Source organism: Bufo gargarizans, chromosome 9 (genome assembly GCF_014858855.1).
Source record: "Bufo gargarizans isolate SCDJY-AF-19 chromosome 9, ASM1485885v1, whole genome shotgun sequence".
NCBI lineage: Eukaryota > Metazoa > Chordata > Amphibia > Anura > Bufonidae > Bufo > Bufo gargarizans.
In genome coordinates, this window is record NC_058088.1 from 37,785,237 (window position 1) to 37,810,516 (window position 25,280).

The 25,280-nt window shown below is 43.2% G+C and overlaps 1 protein-coding gene across 2 annotated transcripts in view; it reads left to right on the forward strand.

Moving 5' to 3' along the window:
• DOCK11 (dedicator of cytokinesis 11) overlaps window positions 1–25,280 on the forward strand; it is a 266,917-nt gene that overhangs the window by 50,030 nt on the left and 191,607 nt on the right. For both annotated transcript variants that reach the window (XM_044269084.1, XM_044269085.1), the window contains exons 8-15: window positions 1,436–1,613; window positions 6,044–6,123; window positions 9,050–9,133; window positions 16,178–16,318; window positions 16,973–17,185; window positions 17,385–17,507; window positions 20,372–20,454; window positions 20,547–20,669. In XM_044269084.1, the coding sequence (XP_044125019.1) occupies window positions 1,436–1,613; window positions 6,044–6,123; window positions 9,050–9,133; window positions 16,178–16,318; window positions 16,973–17,185; window positions 17,385–17,507; window positions 20,372–20,454; window positions 20,547–20,669 (1,025 nt within the window). The remainder of the gene's footprint in view (window positions 1–1,435; window positions 1,614–6,043; window positions 6,124–9,049; window positions 9,134–16,177; window positions 16,319–16,972; window positions 17,186–17,384; window positions 17,508–20,371; window positions 20,455–20,546; window positions 20,670–25,280) is intronic.

Genomic DNA, 25,280 nt, shown 5'->3' on the forward strand with positions numbered 1-25,280 from the left:
CCTGAGGAGGTGGTGATGGTGAGTACAATAAAGGAATTCAAGAGGGGCCTGGATGTATTTCTGGAGTGTAATAATATTACAGGCTATAGCTACTAGAGAGGGGTCGTTGATCCAGGGAGTTATTCTGATTACCTGAATGGAGTCGGGAAGGAATTTTTTCCCCTAAAGTGGGGAAAATTGGCTTCTACCTCACAGTTTTTTTTTTGCCTTCCTCTGGATCAAATTGCAGGTTAACAGGCCGAACTGGCAGGCTGCTCTTTTGATCAGTGTGGAGATTGATCAGTTATTACATTTTTTTGAATGTTTTAGCTAATTATTATATTATTTACTTTTAAATGCGTCAGATGGAGCAGCCATCTTGGAGGCACACACAGTTTGTTCTTGAATTGTCTGTATAGACTGTGCAGCAGTATGTGTGTGCACTCTGACAGCTGTAATGAATCGTAAATTCAGTCTCCATTACTGTTCCCCCAGAAGTGATGGAGTAAGATTTCTCCTCCAGAGACGAGAGGTACACACAGAATCCTATCTGTGTATATAGTATTGCAATGATACCTTATCTGGGCCTCCAGCAGTATAATAGAGCCGTAGTTACATCCCTTCCCTCTGCTGACTCTGTCCCAGCCTATACAGCAAAGCAGCATAAGTGAGCTGCAGAAGACCAGAATCATCTGCCCATTGTATGTGCTCTAGTGGGCAGTGTGAAACAACAAAAAAAATGATATGTATATTTTTTTAATTATGTATATATTTTTTTAATTTCTGATGAATTTCTCTTCTAAAGGGTTTTTTGAGAGCTTTGACTGATTGACCTATGCTCTGGATAGGTCATCAGTATCTGGTCAGTGGGGATCCGACACCCAGGACCCCAGCTGTTTGAGAAGGCACCAGCGCTCACAGTGCTGCCGTGGCCATCTCTCAGCTCACCAAACATAGCTCTGTACATTGCCCAGTGGCTATGCGCTAGGCGGAGAAGGCCGCGGCTCTACTGTGAGTGCCGATGCCTTCTCAAACAGCTGATCGAAGGGGGTCCCGAGTGTCGAACCCCCGTGATGAGATACTGATGACTTACCCCTTTAAGTACATTCTCCAACTAAATGTATTTTTTAAATTGCTTGTCTGTGTCTGCCTTCTGCTCAGTGAGCCTACAGCCTGAACATGAGAAAATTGAGATATTTATTGAAGTATTGTTTTTTTGGTCAGGATGACATGAACCATTTATTCTGAGTGATAATATTTAAATTTGTCCCAAACGGGTACAAAATAATTGCGCTAAAGGATACAAAGCAGATAAAATGGGAAGAGGAGTCATATGTACTCTAAAAGAGAGTAACACATCATGTAAAGTAGCTTGTACATCCTTACTTTGCTCATATGGAAACTGCTGTATTTGTAATCTATACTGACAGTGCAGACTTTGTTTCCTCTTCTGCAGTGTCCAAAACTGCGTCGCAATGCTTTTGAGTTGAGGATGCTGGATAAATCGAGCCATCATCTGGCAGCTGAAACGGAACAGGAAATGGAGGAGTGGTTGCAGACATTGAAGAAAATCATTCAATCTAATGCAGACAGCCTTGTGCAAGAGAAGAGATACACAGCAGATCCTGCTCAAGGTTAAATACCCAACTGTATTGTATGCAGTATAACGGATGCATCACCAGAGTAATGTGCATTTGATGATGGCCCTCTGGCACCAGCAGAGCTGCAGACTACTGATTCATTTTCATTTACAATTAGTCGTCTATATACCGTAATATTTTAATTCGCCCTCTACGAGATAAAACTGCTTGCTGAAACGCCTTCAGTAATGACAAGGTGCACTCCACATTAGAAACGTGACCAAAATACTTTCAATTAAAAAAATTTTTTATTGGGGTTTTCCTCCTTTACTCAACCTTATTCTGGGAACCAGTTACTGCAGCGAAAATAAAACATTGCAGTGGGCCATTGAAATAATTGGGTATTTATTCCGGTAAACTGGTTTTCTGACTATTTTTAACTGACGACCTATCCTCTACACTGTAAATAGGTCACCAGTATTTGATCTTTGGGGGTCCGACAACTGGGACCCCCGTCCATCAGCTGTTTGAGAAGGAGACAGTTTATCAGGAGGGGTGCTGGGTATCGGAACCCCTCCGATCAGATACTGATGACCTCTTTACAGTGTAGAGGATAGGTCATCAGTAAAAAAAAACTCTGTGAAAACCCCTTTAAACCTCATATGTGATTCTCAGTGGTGGACAATCTATCTGGTGCACTGAGATGCCCACATTGCATTCTGCCAGGGTAACACTGATAACCATTTCACACTTGTAGCCGGCGGTTTCCCATATGCTTTGTTTTATTTAGCCATATACAGTTTTGGATGACAGAAAAAATATCTTTGGAGATCTGTATTTTTTTGTTCTTTATGCAATACATATTGAAACACAGACCACAGGCATTTCAGTGCCCGTATGTGCTGTAGATGCATGAGCATACACATGGCACAAGTTTTCTAGATAGGAAAGTGTAAAACAGCAGATGTGGACTCACTGTACCACTGAATGGGTTGGACTTGGGGCTACTCCTGAGGGTGTTGTTAAGGTTGTCCCTGGTATTCACATTTTCACCTCTGTACAGGATTACCAGGGGTAGTCACCGTTCAGAAGCTGCTGACCCAATTGGGTTAAGAGACACCAATATGTGGCACAAAGGGGACAGGCAGAAGCATGGTCAGAGGGCAAGCCAAGGTCAAGACAGACAGAGTTCATGCAATACAGTGTAACAGGTAGTGCTGTAGGTCAGGGCAGGCTGTACAGGGTCAGTATGGTTTCCAGGCAGAGTTCAGGATACATGAGGTCAGAATACACAGGAACATTATTGATCAGGCACCTTCCCATAGGGGAAGTTGCCATATATACCGCAGGCAATGCTGTCATAGGCTGGGGACAAATTAGCCTGTGCACTCCAGAGCTCTTTTAAGTGCTGGGATGAGGGTGAGTGCCCTATGGGAGCACAGAAGAAGGAAACGGCCACGAGGGGTAGAAACTGCAGAGGGGAGAGATAATACTTTAGGGGCTGTGACCACCAGGAGTGGACACTTCCTAGTGGACATGGACCGCCGGCATTACAGAAAGGCATATACACCTTATAAACCACTTCTTGTGTCACCGCCATAGTTTGGATAGAACATCATACTGGCTATTTCACTTGCTAACCACTAGAAAAATGAGTTATTTCTAAACCCCTGAAGAATAATAAGCTGTCTGGAAGTATTTGGGTTTATTTAGCAGCTGTTAGCTGGCGGCAAACTAACTAGCACTCAGTGTATTGAAACATTTCCCGGGATTGAAATTTGGATTCTTCCCGGGAAATTAATTTTGGACTGAATTGTTCCTTAGCTATTGGCTCTGTATAAACGTAAACACACAACTCTAAACGGCGTACTTGCAAAAAAAAGATAGACAGTCCGAAGGAAAAAGCAGTAATACTAAGGCAAGAGGAAAATGAGACTGGTCTAGAAAAGATAATTGTATAAAACATATCTGTAATTTTATGGAATTATTTCTCCACATCGTAACAAGTAAGATGCTCATAACTAAAATCAGGACATGGCAGCTTTTAAACAAGCGTATTGAAATCCGTCAGTATTCTGGCTCTGAAATACACACAGATTACTGATGATATGCCATCAGTATTGCCATCAGTATTGCTTCCGGATTTATTCTGGATTTACATACATATTCTTTCCTCCCTGCATTCTTGATGCACTCCCATAGACTAGGATGGGCGTATTTGGAAAAGAAACTCGGACATGCCACGGATTTCAAATACTGGCGGAAATTATACGTCCATGTGAATAGCTCTGTTCATTAACACTAGCAGCGGATTCTGGGACAAAAAATGCGGGCCATATAATGATTGCAAATATGCCCTAAGAGTGCAAACGCATATGGCTTGCCCGCGGCAGTTTTCTACAGCTGAAAATCCATATCATATCTGGCTAAAATCATGTGATTTTCTGTGTGTAAATACTCCAGATTTGTTGCAGATTTAACCTTTTGTAGTGCATGTGCCCATTTCATTGCGGAAGGATTAATTATTATTATTTTTTTTAATGCATAGCATTTACACTACATGTGGCCATACTCTAAGGTTACCCAAATACTATAGAAATTAAGGGGCACATTTATTAAGACTGGCATTTTAGACTCCGGTCTTAATAAAGGCCCATAGCGGGGGCATAGTGGATCTGCCGAAGTTAAGAAGAGGCGCCAACCTCTCCATAATTATGGCGCATTCAGCACCAGTTGTAAACTTACATTTATATCATATTCCCTGCTTCTTTCTCCAAAACGGGACCCCCGACAGCAGCCCTGCATGTGTGACTACCCTCCATTCACAACTATTTCCGGCAGTACCATAGCAGTGAATGGAGAGGTGACCCCACTTGAGCGGTGCACTGTTCATTCACCACTATTGGACTTCTGAAGATAGCGGAGTGCAATGGCTCAGCTACTTTCTGAACTCCTAGCGATGAATGGAGGACATGCTGCGCTTGTTTTGTGTGCTATCCTTTGCTCAGGGAGCACCGTTCTCTATATAGGATCGGGTCCCAGAGTTGAGACCTGCACCTATCTGTCATTGAAGGCATATCATAGAAATAAATAACATAGTAACATAGTTTATAAGGCTGAAAAAAGACATTTGTCCATCCAGTTCGGCCTGTTATCCTGCAAGTTGATCCAGAGGAAGGCAAAAACAAAACTGTGAGGTAGAAGCCAATTTTCCCCACTTAGACCTCCTGCACACGAACGTGTGCGCCCCGTGGCCGTGCTGCGGGCCACAATGCACGAACACCGTCCGTGGGGCAGCCGCAGCGGATCGCGGACCCATTCACTTGAATAGGTCCGCAATCCAGTCGTTCCGCAAAAAGATAGGACATGTTCTATCTTTTTGCGGAACGGAAGTACGGGACGAAACCCCACGGAAGTGCTTCCGTAGGGTTCCGTTCTGTGCTTTCGTTCCGCATCTCCGGATTTGCGGACCCATTCAAGTGAATGGGTCTGCATCCGTGATGCGGAATGCACATGGAACGGTGCCTGTGTATTGCGGGTCCGCAATACGGCAACGGGAAGCACATGTTCATGTGCAGGAGGCCTTAAGGGGAAAAAATTCCTTCCCGACTCCAATCAGGCAATCAGAATAACTCCCTGGATCAACGACCCCTCTCTAGTAGCTATAGCCTGTAATATTATTATGCTCCAGAAATACATCCAGGCCCCTCTTGAATTCCTTTATTGTACTCCCCATCACCACCTCCTCAGGCAGAGAGTTCCATAGTCTCACTGCTCTTACCGTAAAGAACCCTCTTCTATGTTTGTGTACAAACCTTCTTTCCTCCAGACGCAGAGGATGTCCCCTCGTCACAGTCCTGGGGATAAATAGATGATGGGATAGATCTCTGTACTGACCCCTGATATATTTATACATATTAGTTAATCTCCCCTCAGTCGTCTTTTTTCTAAAGTGAATAACCCTAATTTTGATAATCTTTCTGGGTACTGTAGTTGCCCCATTCCAGTTATTACTTTAGTTGCCCTCCTCTGGACCCTCTCCAGCTCTGCTATGTCTGCCTTGTTCACAGGAGCCCAGAACTGTACACAGTACTCCATGTGTGGTCTGACTAATGATTTGTAAAGTGGCAGGACTATGTTCTCATCATGGGCATCTATGCCCCTTTTGATGCAACCCATTATCTTATTGGCCTAGTGTATAATCCATCAATGTCCCAGATAGGCGAATTCCTTTTTTTTCCTATAGTAGTAGCCAATTATGCTACAGTCCTTTTTAATAAAAAAAAATATATGTAGATAATGTATGGTCTATTTTATTGGCAAGGAATTTTGTGCATGTTAAGACTACAGAGAATCACAGAAATATATGAGTGGAAATATGGCAACAGCTATAAAGTGTGACTAAGAAAGATCCAAGAGTGATGCTGAGCTAAGGGAATTTCATGGGGTTCTGCTACTCACATCTGCTTTCCTCTAATATACAGATGATGAGGGCGGTTTAGCTGGGAAATCGGATAACATCATGGAAAGCCTGGAGAAGAGCATGCATCCTGAGCTGGTGAAGGTATCAGCTTTTATGACTTAGAATTGCATAGCCGAACTGAAACTGAAGTGGTTGTTATAACACTGTGTGCCTGGAAACCAATGTTCCAATGTGCTTTTTGAGGTCTGGTGAGAAGTCTGGGGGTTTATAGTTATAGAGACTTTCTTTTTCTCTTCAACTTCCACAACATTCTAAACTGAAATTCGTAAAATTATACTGCCACGCTAAGAAAAAAAATCTTGGAGATCAATTCCTCTATTATTCCTCTTGGAAATGTATCAATAAATTTTAAAACTGGGTATTACCTTTTGGATGTGTGTCCCTACACACCAACACACTTTTAAGGGCTCGTTCACACGACCGCGTGAAGCCTGTGCCTGTGCGGTCCGCAATGCACGGGCACCGTTGCCCAGCCGCATGGGGATCGTGGACACATTCACTTGACTGGGTCCACTATCCCTCCGTTCCGCAAAAAGATAGAGCATGTTCTATCTTTTTGTGGTGCGGAGGTCCGGAACAGAACCCCAGGAAGCACTCCGTAGTGTTCCGTGCTTCCATTCCGCACCGTTCCGCATCTCTGGATTGGCGGACCCATTGAAGTGAATGGGTCCGCATCCGTGATGCGGAATGCACACGGAACGATGACCGTGTGATGCGGATCCGCAAATGCGGTCCGCAATACAGCAACGGGCAGCACACATTCGTGTGAACGATCCCTAAGCCTGATTCACACATCAGTGTTCTACGGACGTGTGCTGCACGTGTTCTCCGCAGCCAGCACACGTCCCCAGTCATTTTAATGTGTGTATTCAGACATCAGTGTTTTAGCACGGTCCGTGGGTCAGTGTTTTTAGCACGGAAACATGCTCTATTTTGTCCGTGTTCACGGATCTATTACGTCCATTATAGTCTATGGGTCCGTGAAAACCACGGATGCCATCCGTGTTGCATCCGTGTTTCATGGATCATTAGGAAGAGATGCTTTAAAAATTATTTTTCAGCTGTCAATGACGGATGCAACATGGACAGCAAAAAAATGGACACACGGACCCAACACGGATCCTTCACGGATGCATCACTGACCGCCTGCTCACGGATTTGAGCACGGACACGGACGTGTGAATGAGGCTTTTGTTGGTTCTTGCTGAGAAACTCACAGTGTGCACCACTTTTTTCCATCTGAGACTGATTTGTTTAAATTAACGGGTCCAGAAAAAAGGCCACACCCAGATGCCATTTGGTCTGCAGATACGTTTGTGTTTTGTGGATGGAGATCGGAACGGCCATCTGAATCGGGTCTTCTAGAGATTAAAGCTCTTATACAAAGCTTCAAATCCTATGCGTAACACAGAATTATAATTTTTTATATCTAGAAGCGTCTCGAATTCGACACAAATTTTCAAAAAATTTAGGGCAATTCTGAATCTTATTATTTGGTGATTCTGTGCATCAACCATTTTTTAGATCAAGAGACAGGAAATTTGAAAAAGGAGGATCGCATGACATCCGCCTGTGTGTGTGTGTATACCCACGGGCAAGCAAATGTTTTTTGGACCATTTAAGAAAAAACATAAAACAGCTCAGTTTGTTATTAAAGAGGCTGTTTGTTACCAGCAGCCTTTCGATTATTCAGTTACCCATAGTCATATATGCCGCTGTCACTTTAAGATTAGTAATGCTGGTATGGCATTAAAAAGCTTAAAATGAGTCCCATACAGTCCTAGGAGACCCCAGAATATCATCCACAACTTTTCAGGGAAATTGGAGTCCTTTCAATTTGGGTCAAATGTATTTGGACTTACCTGTGGTGATTGTGGCTGTCTGTGGTCAAACAACTCTATTAAAGCCTGTTTTAACGTTTTATATATATATATATATATATATATATATATAAAGACAGTGTTAAAAAGATGCGTCCATATTTATCACAGACCCTTGACAGTACAAAGTCTCTTAACAAGATAATATTAAAGGGATTGGCCCATCTTGCACTTTGGTGGCATATCGTTAGGACATGCCTGCAATGTTCAGTAGGTGTGGGGTTTCACCTCTGGGACCTGTACCTATCTCTAGAACGGGGCCCCCAAATTGCACGAGTGAGCACTGCCCAAGGCGACCAACCACCATACACTTCTATTGGAGTGCCGAAAATAGCTGTGCATCGGCTCGGCTATTTCGGGAACTCCCATAGAGGTGAATGGAGTGGTGGCTGCACTTTGGCGGTTCGCTGCCCATTCACTAGTGATATGCGTGTCCCTAGAGATATGCCAACAAAGTGTGAGATCGGCCAACCGTTTAAAGGGAATCTGTCACCCTGATTCTTTACCATAATCTACAGTAATAATGAGTAGTACTGCAGATATGGAGTCCAGATCACTCTTTTTTTATTTTCCACGCTGTCAGCGCTCAGAGCTGCAATGAAATACATTGTCAGGACTGCTGCGCATGCACACACGAGTCCTCTCTGTTATGTAAGAACAGCACAGCAGTCCTGACTGTGTATTTCAGTCATTTGAGTCCTGACAGTGGGGAAGCAGGGCAGTAAAATGGTGATCTGGACTCCATATCTGCAGTACTACTCATGTATTACAGTAGATAATAGTCCAAATTCGCAGTGAGAGATACCCCCGGGCATTGGAGGGTCATTATAAGGGTTGGATAAATATAAGGGTGCCCGTACCCCTCATATAGGTTATACCCTGGCACCCACGTCGCTCCTGATCCCCGCACGGCCACTGCTGTATCTCCCGATTGCAGGGATCAAACCATCTGGTGACGGGGGGTGCAGCCAATAGTAGACCGCGAGGATCAGGAGCGACGCGGGTGCTGGGGAGCGGGGTAAGTATAACCTATATGAGGTGCCCGGGCATTGCGGAGTGGGGGTCATTCTAGGGGGTTGGATAACTTTGTGATGTCATCGTATTTGATTTATTTCCCTTGTTTATAGTATGGAAGAGAGACTGAACAGCTGAATAGGTTGAGCAGAAGTGAAGGACGGCAGAACTTGTTCTCATTTGACTCCGATGTGCAGGTGATGTTCACAGCATTTATTATTGGACTGTTATGTGCACTGATAATGACTGTTTAGGGTCCGGCCACACAGTCAGGTTTTTATAGTTACAGTTTTGGATGCCAAAATTAAGAGTGGATCATAAAAGGAGAAGGATATGACTTCTCCCCTTCTTAGAATTCACTCCTGGTTTTGGCTTCCAAAACTGCATCAGGAGACCTGACTGCGTGGTCGTACCCTTAGTTCTCTAGTCCTAGGCTTGGAGAGTTGTTGAAAACCTATTGAACCTCTCTAACATGTAATGGACATGCTTTGTCCAACTATTTCTGAAAAGCACACTGTATGGGTTTTGAGGAAGTTTGAAAATGGAAACTTTTGGGGGCAGTACTGAATTTATACCAAATCTTTGTTTATTTCAAAGTAAGTTCAAGTATATTGTTATGTATAGACATGGGCTAGTGGGCATATTTAGCCCAATAAAATCACATAGAAATTATGTAACACCTAATAATTCTCAAATGGGGATTGACACAAAACAGAAATGAAAACATAATTTTCCATATAACGAGGGTGTCAAGAGCCACGCCTGACTCCGTTGTACCCGGGGTCAGGAGGTCGCAGCGGTTGGCTGCACGCTCTATGTCAGATAGGGAAGTTTCCTTATTGTAGCTTTCTGGGTTTGCTTTACAAACCCTTTTGGCTCACTCAGGGATCCGTAGCTCCTTCTCTCAGCTGTTCCTTGTCCAGCACTCCCAATCCTCCTTATATTCCCCTCTCACACTTCTCTGGTTGCCAGATATAGAGCTTCCTGCCTGGACATCTATTCTGACCCACTGGAGCTGTGTTGCTGCGTTCTCTGAGTGTTGCCTTAGAACGCTACCCTCCGGATCCCTGTTGGACCTTTGTGGACAATTGTTGCCGTCCACCTGGGTGTTTGTGTTTGTCTGTGTTTGTCTGTCCTCTCCCTGGTGTTTCCCTCTTAGTGCAGTGGTGAGGACTAGCGATCCCACCGGCCCGTTCATTATCTAGGGCTCATTTCAGGGAAAGCCAGGGTTTAGGCACGTGATCGCCGCACGGGTGAGGAACCCGTCTAGGGACGACAGGGCAGGCAGGTACCAGCTGCAAGGTGAGTTAGGGGTCACCACCTTTCCCTCTCCCTTGTGCAGGGCCTTCCCTGTTTTCCTCCCTGTGTGTGTTGCCGGTCATTACATTATATCTGGCCCTTATTTTTGTGTAGGTAAAAAAAAAAAAAATTTTTTTTTACCTACTTAGAATCCAGTATGGATCCAATTGCTGCTCTGTCCGAACAATTTCATGGCCTGTCTTTGGAGGTGGCAGGATTGAAGGCGTCGGTCCTCCAGCAACAGCAGCAATTACAACAGACCGCAAGCCCAGCGGTTGCTACTGGTAACCAGGTTGTTGCGGAACCCAAGGTCCCTCTCCCTGACAGATTTTCTGGGGGAAGGGACAAGTTTTTGACGTTCCGTGAGGCCTGTAAACTATACTTTAAACTGCGTCCTTACTCCTCTGGTAATGAAGAACAGCGGGTGGGTGTTGTTATTTCCCTGCTGCAGGGGGACCCGCAGTCCTGGGCGTTCTCTTTACCTACTGATTCCCAGGCTCTTCGGTCAGTGGATGAGTTTTTCGGGGCCTTGGGTCTCATATATGACGACCCTGACCGAGTCGCACTGGCTGAATCAAAATTACGGAGACTCCTACAAGGAGAGCGGCCGGTAGAGGAGTATTGCTCTGAATTCCGTAGGTGGGCTACGGATACCCAGTGGAACGACCCGGCTCTCAGGAGTCAGTTCTGCTCTGGGTTATCCGAAAGGGTTAAGGATGCGCTTGCATTGTATGAGACCCCCTTTTCCCTTGATGCAGTTATGTCCCTTTCTATCCGTATAGATAGACGCCTTAGGGACAGGTTGAAAAAACCGGAGCCATTGATAACCCCTCCCAAGCAGCAGTTAGTCTGTACGGACATAGACGAGCCTATGCAGCTAGGAGGAACTACTCGTCAGGTCCGTCCTCCTGAGGTTCGCCGTCGGCGTGAGGGTTGTTTTTTTTGTGGGGAGAGGGGTCATTTCATTAACGTCTGTCCTTCTTTCCTCAGAAACAAAAAAAACGTCGGAAAACTACTAACCCCAGGCTGTGTGGAGGATGTCAGCCGGGGGGTATACGTTTCCTCCATACGTACATCGCAATTTTTGTTGCCAGCGGTTATTGTTTTTGGTGATAAGACAGAGACTGTTTCTTTCTTTCTAGACAGTGGAGCAGGGGTAAATTTGATAGATGCCCATTTTGCCCGCACTTTGGGTTTGTCTCTCTGTACGTTACAGAGACCTATTCCCATATTTGCTATAGATTCTGCTCCTCTGTCTCAGAGAAACCTCACCCACATCGTTCATAATTTACACCTTCGGGTAGGGGACCACCATAACGAGATGCTTTCATGTTATGTTCTGGAGGGGCTTCCCACTCCGGTGGTGCTGGGCCTACCCTGGTTGGTAGCGCACAATCCAGTGGTGGATTGGCAGGCCAGGGAGATATTGGAGTGGAGTGAGCCGTGCAGAGAAAATTGCTTAAAAAGCAATTGCTTAGTCGCCTCCATAACTACCCTACCTACATTTGTTTCGGACTTTGAGGACGTTTTTTCTGAAAAGGGTTGTCAGAAGTTACCACCTCATCGTCCTTATGATTGCCCGGTTAACCTGATTCCCGGTGCAAAATTACCCAAGTCCAGGTTATATAATCTTTCAGGTCCAGAGAGACAAGCCATGAAGGATTATATCTCCGAGAGTTTGGCTAAGGGACACATCAGACCCTCTTCTTCACCCGTGGCTGCAGGGTTTTTCTTTGTTAAAAAGAAAGATGGGGGCCTGCGTCCTTGCCTAGATTTTCGTGAATTAAATCGGATAACCATCCGAGACCCATACCCTCTTCCTCTCATTCCTGACCTGTTTAACCAGATTGCGGGTGCTAGGTGGTTCTCCAAACTCGATCTTAGGGGGGCCTACAATCTGATTCGTATCAAGGAGGGGGATGAGTGGAAGACAGCTTTTAACACCCCTGAGGGGCATTATGAAAATCTAGTTATGCCTTTCGGCCTGACCAATGCTCCTGCCGTCTTTCAACATTTCGTTAATGACATTTTTAGTCATCTAATCGGCAGGTTTGTGGTAATATACCTAGATGATATCTTAATTTATTCGTCTGATCTGAAAACACATGAGGAGCATGTCAGACAAGTACTACAGGTCCTACGGACGAATGAATTATATGCTAAAATTGAAAAATGTGTTTTTGCCGTTCAGGAGATACAATTCCTAGGTTATTATTTATCTGCGTCAGGTTTCCGTATGGATCCTAGGAAAATCCAGGCAATTTTGGATTGGGATCTTCCTGAGAACCTCAAAGCACTACAACGGTTCTTGGGCTTTGCGAATTTCTATAGGAAATTCATTAAAAATTATTCGGTGATCGTAAAACCCCTTACTGACATGACTAGGAAGGGGACAGATTTTTCTAAATGGTCTGACGCCGCTAAAGTTGCTTTTTCCTCTCTAAAAGAGAGGTTTACCTCAGCACCTGTACTAGTCCAACCTGATGTCTCTCAGCCTTTTATTGTTGAAGTCGATGCATCAGAGGTGGGAGTGGGGGCTGTGCTGTCTCAGGGTCCGTCTCCTGGCAAATGGCGTCCTTGTGCTTTCTTTTCTAAAAAACTATCTGCAGCGGAACAGAACTACGATATTGGCAATAGGGAACTGTTAGCTATTAAACTTGCGTTTGAGGAGTGGCGTCACTTTTTAGAGGGGGCAGTCCACCCCGTCACTGTGTTTACGGACCACAAAAATCTGCTGTACCTCGAATCAGCTAAGCGTCTCACCCCTAGACAGGCTAGGTGGTCGCTATTTTTTACCAGGTTTAACTTTGTGATTACCTATCGTCCTGGGGTAAAGAATACCAAGGCTGATGCACTATCTCGTTGTTTCCCTGGAGGGGGTAATGTGAGTGATCCGGTACCCATTCTACAAAGAGGAGTAGTTGTCTCTGCGGTACACTCTGCCTTGGAGGGGAAGGTGTTAGAGGCCCAGGGGGACGCCCCGGTCTCTTGCCCTTCAGAGAAGTTGTTTGTACCGTTGAACCTACGTCTCGAATTATTAAAGGAACATCATAATTTGGCACTTGCTGGGCACCCGGGTAGTAAAGCAACCTTAGAGCTATTGTCTCGTCGTTTTTGGTGGCCAAGGTTGCGTCAGGATGTATTGGATTTTGTGTCTTCTTGTTCTACCTGTGCGCGCGCAAAAGTTTCACATACACGTCCTGCAGGGTCTCTATTACCACTCGTCATTCCCAATAGACCATGGACACATCTGTCTATGGATTTTATCACTGACTTACCTTTGTCTGCGGGTAAAACAGTGATTTTGGTAGTAGTGGACAGGTTTAGCAAAATGGCACACTTTATTGCGTTACCCGCACTACCTAATGCTAAAACTCTTGCTCAGGTATTCGTCAGTGAGATCGTGAAGCTTCACGGGGTCCCCTCCGATGTTGTTTCGGACCGGGGAACCCAGTTTATTTCTAAATTTTGGAAAGCTTTTTGTTCCCGTTTAGGGGTTCACTTGTCCTTTTCCTCAGCTTTCCATCCTCAGTCGAATGGACAGACTGAGCGTACCAACCAAAACCTGGAGACATATCTAAGATGTTTTGTGTCTGAAAACCAAGAGTTGTGGTCGTCATATTTACCGTTAGCTGAGTTTGCCATAAATAATCGCCGTCAGGAATCCACTGGCAAGTCACCTTTTCTTGGTGCATATGGTTTTCATCCCCAATTCTGTACTTTCAAAGAGGGGGGGTCTTCTGGGGTTCCCGAAGAGGAACGGTTTTCGTCATCTCTTTCTTCAGTATGGCAGAAGGTGCAAGCTAACTTGAAAAATATGGGAGGTAAATACAAATGCATGGCTGATAAGAGACGGTCGCCAGGTCCGGACCTAGGAGTGAATGACTATGTGTGGCTGTCTACAAGGAATATCAAGTTGAAGGTTCCCTCTTGGAAACTGGGTCCTAGGTTTATTGGTCCTTACAAGATTGTAGCCATCATCAACCCCGTGGCTTTTCGCCTGGAGTTACCTCAGACTTTTAAAATCCATAATGTCTTTCATAAGTCGTTACTCAAAAAATATGTTCCTCCTCTAGAACCGTCACCGCTGCCACCCCCTCCTGTTGTCGTGGATGGTAGTTTGGAATTTCAGATATCCAAAATTGTTAATTCTCGTCGGGTCCGCCGCTCTCTCCAATATCTGGTGCACTGGAGAGGTTACGGTCCCGAGGAAAGAATGTGGGTTCCTGCGTCTGAGGTAAACGCCGACAGGCTAGTCCGGATTTTTCATGCCTCTCATCCTGAGAGACCTGGTCCTGAGTGTCCGGAGGCCCCTCGTAGAGAGGGGGGTACTGTCACGAGGGTGTCAAGAGCCACGCCTGACTCCGTTGTACCCGGGGTCAGGAGGTCGCAGCGGTTGGCTGCACGCTCTATGTCAGATAGGGAAGTTTCCTTATTGTAGCTTTCTGGGTTTGCTTTACAAACCCTTTTGGCTCACTCAGGGATCCGTAGCTCCTTCTCTCAGCTGTTCCTTGTCCAGCACTCCCAATCCTCCTTATATTCCCCGCTCACACTTCTCTGGTTGCCAGATATAGAGCTTCCTGCCTGGACATCTATTCTGACCCACTGGAGCTGTGTTGCTGCGTTCTCTGAGTGTTGCCTTAGAACGCTACCCTCCGGATCCCTGTTGGACCTTTGTGGACAATTGTTGCCGTCCACCTGGGTGTTTGTGTTTGTCTGTCCTCTCCCTGGTGTTTCCCTCTTAGTGCAGTGGTGAGGACTAGCGATCCCACCGGCCCGTTCATTATCTAGGGCTCATTTCAGGGAAAGCCAGGGTTTAGGCACGTGATCGCCGCACGGGTGAGGAACCCGTCTAGGGACGACAGGGCAGGCAGGTACCAGCTGCAAGGTGAGTTAGGGGTCACCACCTTTCCCTCTCCCTTGTGCAGGGCCTTCCCTGTTTTCCTCCCTGTGTGTGTTGCCGGTCATTACAATAACACAATAGTAACAATTACGGTGGGGGATAGACCGTAGAGAGAAGGGTTGATGGGGAGGGGGAAGAGGGAGTCTCTACTAGCTTGCTAGAAATTCCTGAAAAGTTTCCAGGGTTGCCAAATGGTAAGAAATGTTGTGCGAGAGTGTGATTCCCAGTGTGCTAATTCTTCAAATCTGAATAGCTGGTCAGTTTTTTCAATCCATGATGATATGGAAGGGGGTGAGTCATTTTTCCATAGGTAGGGGATTACCAGGCGGGCAGCCGTAATAGGCGTGGTCGGGAGATTGTTTTTAGATGGTGTCAACGTTATATTGGGGCACCATAGGAGGATTAGCTTGGGATCTAGTTCTATTTGTGAGGAGCAAACCTGGTTTATTAAAGCTCCTACCTGGGTCCAGAAGGTGCGTATTTTCTGGCAGAACCACCAGATGTGAGAGAGAGAACCCGCTTCCACTCCGCACCTCCAGCACACCTCCGGGATGTTCGGGTCAAGCTTATAGTACTGAATTTATATCTTGAGAGTTAGTACACAGAATATAGAATTGGTGGCACATTAGGACCCCCCCCCCCCCACACACACACACACCAAAAGAAAAAAAAACTGTCATCCCACAAAGAAGTGTAGGGCATGCCATGTGATCTTCCAGGTATAGTATGAATAGACCCTAAATCCAGAAGAAGAGAGCTGTGGAGAGGGGAGGAGGGTTTAACCCTTTAACCTCTCCTTTCTGTGTGGCCCCATGTATAACCATGTATTTTGCACAACAGCATCGTATTTTATGTGGGTGAACAAGCTAGGCAACCATCCACCTTGAATTAGAGTAGAAGGTTGGTAGGCAGAGACAAGCCCTTAGGGTGTGTGCCCCCTCACTCTATGACGGTCAAGACATTTTCATCCAATTAGGCATGTCTACATTGCTTGATGTTGGCACATGTGCATTTAGCTTTTCTCTTCTGCTGTTTTCAGAGACTGGACTTCTCTGGTATCGAGCCAGACATACGGCCATTTGAAGAGAAAAGCAGACGTCATTTCTTAGTCAAATGCCAGGAACTGAGCTTTAATATACTTGGGAATGTGACTGAAAACGCTGAAGGACCCGTGACAAATGTAAGCGCTTACAGTAATAACACGGCTCCTGCCCTACAGGATTGCTGACGCTTGATAATAGATCATCAGCTGGTTTAGTAAGATTAGGGCAGCGTCTTGTTATAGACATACAATGGAGTGCTGGAAGTGTAAAGATCCTGCGTATAACAAATGAGGTGTTGTCCAGGCAGCCAGCGAAACCTTACACAATGACGTCCATTCCTGCCGCACTTTCTTCAGCCACTATTGCACTCTATGGGCCAGATCTATTATTAGCTCCAGTCAAAATAATGGAGTGAAAAAGTCACACATTTTTGCGCAGTCGTTACATCTGTCCAGAAATTTGCGACTTTTATTGGCTCTGCGCTATGCTCGCCAGTTTTCTGAAAGTGGCCGTGTTTTCTTATGTAGATGAATCTCTAGACAGATTTACTATTGCGACTATTTAAATAGTCGCAAATAATTGCGCAATTTCACTCCAGTGAGGACAATGCATATCTTATGCGACTTTTTAATAAAACGTGACTTTTTCGTAAAGACGTGCGACTTTTGTAAAACCGCTTACTGAAGGATAATCTGCTGCTGTCAAACCACATTTATCATAGTATTAAAGGACCATTAATAAATCTGACTTAGCTAAAAGTGAAATCTGGCCCTATATGTTTTTTTTTTCAGGTTGAGCCATTTTTTGTCAGTTTAGCACTGTTTGATGTGAGAAATAACTGCAAACTGTCTGCGGACTTCCATGTGGACCTTAACCCTTTGTCAGTGACAGAAATGTTAAATAATCTGTCATCAGAAGCGGCTGCCAATAGAAGTCCTAAAAAGTCCTTCAATGAGATTCTTATCCATGGCATCCCAGAATCTCAGTTCCAGTTCATAAAGGAGGTGAAAGATGCTCGGTGTCTATTATCTATCTATCTATCTATCTATCTATCTATCCCATATGTATTATCTATCTATATATCCCATATCTATATATCATCTATCTATCTATCTATCTATCTATCTATCTATCTATCTATCTATCTCATGTCTATCTATCTGTCTATCCTTTCAAATTACTGCTTTCTTTCTGTGATTACAGGGAATATTTTCAGTGACAAATCCACATCCTGAGGTTTTTTTGGTGGCACGTATTGAAAAAGTCTTACAGGGAAATATCGCACATTGTGCAGAACCGTACATCAAAAACTCTGATCCAGCAAAGGTATTCATTTCCTAAACTTGTGAACTTTTTTTTAGGACAATATTGTTTCTCTTTTTATTTTACTCAGGTCAATGTTTCCTATAGTTTCCTGTCATTGTAGTTAATAATTTCCTCCAATTTAATTGCCCACTTTATACTAAATGAAAAGCTTCCTGTCTAAGTAACCACTTTCCTATTAGAATGGAAGCACTTACAGAAGTAATGACGCTAAATCAAGCACTGCAGTGTCTAATAGTCAGATCGCCGGGACACAGCTCCTCCTGTATGGAGTTAATAAAATAAAATCCCAAAAATTATTAATACTTTTACAGCCTTGATTATTGCATATGAATTGTATGCTTTTTATGTATTTTATTGATGAGCTAACTCATCAATTTTATATATGTGAATGATTGTTTATTAATTATTAACCCATACAGATGATTGAACCTTCAGGATGCAACAATATATTTTTTCCAACAATTTATTAATTTTGGTGGCCAATTTGTCTTTGTCAGTATATATATATATATATATATATATATATATATATATATATATATATATATATATGTTAATATATATATATATATACATACGTTTAACTTTTTCCTAATCTTTTGGTGGGGGATGGAGAAAACAAGACATGAATTTCACTGTTGTTTTTTTAAACAGCCCCCAATGGCTTTCTGTATTAAAAGCAGAATTTATTACATCAGTTGTTGTATGTAGGGAACTTGAAGCTAAGTAAAATATTGCAATTGCTATCGCTAAACCACTGGGACTGGCTTTAAAGCAGCTTTGTCACCAGGATCAACCCTATTAAACTAAACCCACTGCCTGGTAGGGCTCATTATGCTGATTAAAAGAATACCTTTCTTGTGTCTGTATGATAAACAGCTGCAGAGATACCTTCATTTTTATTCATATGCAAATGAGATATTGGAGCACCAGGCGGCAGGGCTGAATCCTTTGAGCACTGCTCTGTAACACCCCCTGTGCTCTACACATTCCCCCCTCCCCTTGATTGACAGGGCTAGGCATGCTGAGGGTAGAGCTGTGTCCTAGCATCTACATATCATATACACTATGTACTATAGCTTCACCACACTGAGATCTGCTCAGAAAGCTAATAGACATATTACTGCTTTATTCAGAGGCACAATATATGATTTTAAAGACACCAGGAATATGTGTTCGCTTATAAGCATAGAAAAGACATGCTTCTCTATGTGGTAATGCTATAGCTTTGTGGTAAGTGCTTGATTGTGCATGTAGAGATTCCAGGTTTGAATTCTGGGAGAGGCTTCTATTTTTTTTTCTTCTGATATTTTCTTTTTTCCACATTTAACCCATAATAAAAGTCTATGGGGCACATTTATTAGGGTTTCTACTTATCTATTAGGGTTCTCCTGCTGCATACACTGATGAAGCTGGGCAGTCGCAAGATCAAAGGGACAAACAGGGACTCCTATTTAGATGTAAGGGACGGCTCAGTGGGGTGGCCCTTGTTAGAGTGTGCACACTGCCTCCTGAGCGTAAAGGCTAGCTCAGGCCAAGTAGGATTAAATAGGGTTATAGACACAGTACCCTGACATCAGGGACCACCTCTAGGGACCACGGACCTACAGAGTGGTAAGACCATTCTTTTTTTTCCTGCATGGATAATCATTGCACAAGTGTGCGTTCACTTACTGGGCTATTATTTTATATTGATGTATGTATTAAACGTTAAGTATTAACAAGGAGGTCACCCACCATAACTGTGTCTTTAATTATCTGAGGGTTGCCCATCAACATTATCTCACTAACCATTGGTACAGTGGTTGTGTTACCTTATTCACATGTATTAAGACCAGCGTTTTAGACGCCAGTCTTAATAACTCTTATACCTGGCAGTGGATCCGCCGAAGGTATGAAGAGGCGCCGACCTCTACATAACTTTGGTGCATCCTCCGCCACTTCTAAATGTAATCCCAAACGGAAGGCAGGAAGTATCTGTTAGGGTTAAAACAGAAATAAGCAGCGCACCATAGGGTGAGTACGTCAGGACTATGTATCGTCAGACCCCTGTAAATTGGAGGCTCATCTGTATAGGTTGTGCTCGATTAGGAACAACTCTAATGTATGTGTATCAGGATCGCAAAAGTTGTATGGTATGCAGCCGCAGTCAAATGAACTTTAAGGGCAGGTGCCCAGTCTTCCAAGGAGATAAGTAGAGTTGAGAATGATGGACCGCCAGGCACAAAGGACCACATCAACTGTTGTGCAATCAGTGGATTCTTTTTATTGCGAAAAACAAATGTGTTTTGGAGATATAAATTTCCTTCAGGTTTTTGGGGAATTATATCTCCAAAACGCATCGTTTTTCTCAATAAAAAGAATACATTGATCGCATGACAGTTGATGTGGTTCTTTGTGCTGGGCGGTCCATCATTCTCAACTGTAGTTCTAAATGTAAGACCACTTCCTTGCTGGCTTACATTTAGACCATTTTCTACGCCTAAACCAGGCTCGGAAAATGATAAATGAGATGGGCCTGCCGGAACGTCCCCTTCCCCGCCCACCCCACGTCAACTTTTTTAGACCAGGCGTGAGCGGGGAAAAGTCGCCTGTAATCAATGCATGTGACCATGATCATGCACCCCCGGAAGAAAACAACGCAGGGACCGGAGCAGTGTGGAGCAGGTAAGTATGAATCCTCTGTTTCCACATGCAGGCTGCAGGCACTTGCTTAAAAATCATTATAACCAGATTTCTTTAAGAGAAAAGTTTTCTAAATGGGGGACTTCCCTCTATAAATGCAGAGTTCCTTAATATGGTACATTTTAAATATTTTTTAGCAATCTTTGCAGCTAATTTTGCTTCTATGGACTTGTTTCTAGACTGCACAGAAAGTGCACAAGATTGCAAGACAGGTCTGCAGTCGCTTGGGCCAGTACAGGATGCCGTTTGCTTGGGCTGCGAGGTATTGCTGTGTTATTGGTGAGGTCTTCAGAATTGTAGTCTATTCTGGGCTTCGTTTAATGCATTTTCACGATGGCAATGTTTGTTTTCAAGGCCGGTATTCAAGGACACCCAGGGGACCCTGGATATTGAAGGGAAATTTTCTCCTTTATACAAACAGGATAGTGGCAAACTTTCTAACGATGATCTTCTGAAGCTCCTGGCAGAGTACAGGAAGTAAGTCAGCTTTTTTATCTCATGTACATTGCAGTCATTTTAGGACATGTTAGACTGCATTTTACTGCTATTATTTAACCTCTTTCCGACATATGACGTAATAGTACATCATGGCGGCAAGTGACTTGTCACATTTTTACGTACTATTACATCATGGTGATAGGGCAGGCACCGGAGCAGGCGCGCCCAAATCACTGGAGGGGCCCGGCAGTCCCTGATAGCCGGGTCCCTTCTGTATCCGCCGGTAATATCGCTGTAAAAGCTGATGCCAGCGGATTGACCTCTCCTATGCCACGGTTAGCTCTGACTGCGGCATAGAAGGTGCATGCGGCGGGTGAGGGAGCCCATCGGGTCCCTGCGCTGCTGTGGCGGGGACCCAATAGGTAAGAAGGCAGCCCGATGCCTTGCAGAGGCTGCCCAATGCCTTGCACGGCATCGGGATCTGTCTTCTGCGGGGGCTGAGGAGATCGAGCCCCAGGCCTGCTCTAGGCAACCTGTTAGTGTAGTACTCTGTGTAGTACACGAACAGGCAATGCATTACAAAGCAGATGTATTGTAATGCATTGCAGAGGGGATCAGACCCTCAAAAGTCGAAGTCCCAGAGTAATTTAAAAATAAATAAATGAAGTGTTTTTAATAATAAAAAAAGTTTAAAGTAAAAAAAAATTTTATAATAAAAAATTGATAAAAAAGGAAAATAACACACATATTAGGTATCACCACGTCCGTAACGACTGGCTCTATAAATATATCACATGATCCACCCCGTCCAATAAACACCATAAAAAAAAATGAAAACTGTCAAAAAAAGCAATTTTTGTCACCTTACATCACAAAATGTGCAACACCAAGTGATCAAAAAGGTGTATGTCCCACAAAATGATACCAGTAAAACCGTCACCTTAGCCGCAAAAAATAAGCCCCTATATAAGAAAATCTCTCAAAAAATAAAATAAAGTATAGCTCTTAGAACATGGAGACATTAAAACATAATTTTTTTGTTTCAAAAAGCTATTATGTGTTAAAGTGAAATAAATAAAAAAAAGTATACATATTAGGTATTGCCGCGTTCGTAACAACCAGCGCAATAAAAATATCACATGACCTAACCCCTCAGCTAAACACTGTAAAAAAATTAAATAAAAATAGTATAATAATCTCCTTACATCACAAAATCTGCAACACCAAGAGATCAAAAAGGTGTATGCCCCCCAAAATAGTAGCAATCAAATTGTCACCTTATCCCACAAAAAATGAGTACCTACCTAAGACAATCGGTCAAAAAATAAAAAAACTATGACTCTCAGACAATGGAGACTAAAATATGATTTTTTTTGCTTCAAAACTGCTATTATTGTGTTTAAGTGAAATAAATAAAAAAAGTTGACATATTAGGTATTGCCACGTCTGTAACAACCTGCTCTATAAAAATATCACATGACCTAACCCCTCAGATGAACACCGTAAAAAAATAAAACTGCTAAAAAAGCAATTTCTTGGGCTTCAAAAATGCTATTATTGTGTAAAACTTCAATAAATAAGAAAAAGTTTACTTATTAGGTATTGCCACATCCGTAACGATCTGCTCTATAAAAATGTCACATGACCTAACCCCTCAGGTAAATGCTGTAAAAATTAAATTAGTTTACAACCACATGTGGGGTGTTTCTGTAAACCACAGAATCAGGGTAATAAATATTGAGTTTTGTTTGGCTGTTAACACTCGATGTGTTAAAGAAAAAAATGGATTAAAATGGAAAATCTGCCAAAAAGGTGAAATTTTTAAATTTCATCTGCATTTTCTTTTATTAGAGAAAACATTCTCAGAATGGCTTGGATAAGTAAAAGTGTTCCAAAGCTATTACCACATAAAGTGACATGTCAGATTTGCAAAAAATGGCCTGGGCAGGAGGGTGAAAACTGGCCCGGGGTAGAAGGGGTTAAATTGTTAGATATTTCATCGTTTATACCACGTTTAATAAATGTAGTTTTAAGAGAACCTGCTCTTGATTTTTGATTTTTTGCTTGAAAGGCTATGGACACCTTTGCACTGATTTTTATTTTATTGTTTGTGTAATTCCTAAATGCTAAATTAAGCAACTTTCTAACTAGTCTATGGTGTGTGTACTGTAGATTATTAATTCAGCGGCTGGTGCTGCATAATCTGACACAAATCCATTAGAACGCTGCTCTCTCTGCTCTCCTCCTCCTGTCTCATAGTGTGAGTGCATGGCGGTTGTTTGGAGAGGAGGATTAGGGCAGCTCACACAGGCTGTAGATAGGGAGCAGGGCACACAAGGCGGTATGCAAGGGGAAGACAGCAGTGTCATGGCCACACATATCAGCATGTGTTACTGGGAGAGACATGTCTCCTAGGCGCAGGTTGCAAACTGATTATCAGGAGGTCTGAAAGTAGATGATCAAAGGGCATCTGTCAGCAGTTCTGTACCTATGAAACTGGCTGACCTGTTACATGTGCACTTGGCAGCTGAAGGCATCTGTGTTGGTCCCTTGTTCATATGTGTCCGCATTGCTGAGAAAAATATTTTAATATAGTAAAATGAGCCTCAAAGAGCAACCTTCAGCTGCCAAGCGCACATTCAGCCAGTTTCATAGGTACAAATCTGCCCTTTAAAGATTGCAGACTGAAACATAGTGCTTTGTACTCAAATTAAGTAATGTGTAAAACCATATATATATATATATATATTATGTGAAAGGTGCACATAGTATTTAAAGTACCATACGTAGATCTGTCTGTTCTGAGCGCAGTGCAAAATAAAGGGGCAATACAGTGGCTCAGTGGTTAGCACTGGTGTTCTGAATCTAATGGCTATATCTCCGTAGAGTTTGTACGTTCTCCCTTTTTTCACATTGGTTTCCTCCTACAAGTATGGAAGAAAATGGAGACAGGGACCATTGCGTGCAATGACAATCTCTATACATCACTGCAGAATGGGTTTTCTCTATACAAAAAAATTAGGGGAGATGGTAAAATGTGGAATATATGTGATTCAGTATTTTCATGTAAAAGCTCACCGATCCCGCACCCATGGATAGCATCACTGTATAAGGGAGGGGGAAGCTAGACTCATACATATGCTTTATCTGTGGGTCCTGTCATCAGTTACACTGTATGTACATTGTATCTGAGGCATTCGTGGGTACAGTATGCCTCCAATGAAATGTTCTGATTTATGCCACTGTACAGTCATACATTGCCCTTTGGGTTCCACTGTAAATAAAATTGCACAGTATATATTTTTTTTTCTGGCTCTCTGTGTAAGAAAGCATGCTCTGCTGCTCTTTCCAAAACTGTTAAAAATAGATATAGACATCTACCATCCCAAAGAGAAAATGACACTCTTTAGGACTCTGTCAGGTGAATACAGCCATATGGATATATGTGATGTATACATCCGCAACTTTTCACTGTGTAAATGCCAATGTAAGGCTCAAACACAATGGGCCAGATTTATCATTACACTTACATCTTACTCCACTTTTACATATGTCCAAAGTCACTTTTGGCTAAGTCAGATTTATTAATGGTCCTTTAATACTATGATAAATGTGGTTTGACAGTAGCAGTTTATCCTTCAGTAAGCGGCTTTACAAAAGCCGCACGACTTTATGAAAAATTTGCATGTTCTATTAAAAAGTCACATAAGATAAGCATGGTCCTCACTGGAGTCAAATTGCGCAATTTTTTGCAACTTTTAAAATTTAGACAATAGTAAATCTGTCTAGAGATTCATTTACATAAGAAAACATGCCCACTTTCAGAAAACTGGCGAGCATAGCGCAGAGCCAATAAAAGTCACACATTTTTGCACAGTTTTAGCGATTGTGCAAAAATTTGCGACTTTTTCATTACATTATTTTGACTTGAGCTAATGATAAATCTTATGGGGACACCTTGGCTGGCATTATGTTAGAGGACTCTGTGACAGTGTTATGGGGGACTTTGTGGCTACCTCTGTGTTAGGAGGTTCTGTGAATGAGACTCTTATGGGGGTTACTGTGTCTGACACTGTTAGGGGGCTCAGTGAGTGACACTGTCATGGAGGTCACTGTGTCTGGCAATGTGCTAGAAAACTTTATTTTATAAACAGCATGGGCCAGATTTATCATGACTCCGACAGCTCACTCCACTTTCACATATGGCTAAAGTCAGTTTTAGCCAAGTCAGATTTATGATCGGCCCTTTAAGACTGTAATAAATGTGGTTTGACGGTAGCAGTTTATCCGTGAGTAAGCAGCTTTACAAAAGTCGCACATCTTTACGAAAAAGTCGCACGTCTTTACGAAAAAGTTGCACGTTTTTATGAAAAAGTCGCATGTTCTATTAAAAAGTCTCATAAGATAAGCATGGTCCTCACTGGAGTGAAATTGCAAGTTTTTTGTGACTTTTTTGCGACTTTTTAAATAGTCCCAATAGTAAATCTGTCTAGAGATTCATTTACATAAGAAAACACGCCCACTTTCAGAAAACTGGCGAGCATAGTGCAGAGCAGAAGAAAGTCGCAAATTTGTGCGCAGTTTTAGCGTTTGGGACTTTTTTGGGGACTTTTTCACTCCATTATTCTGACCTGAGCTGATGATAAATCT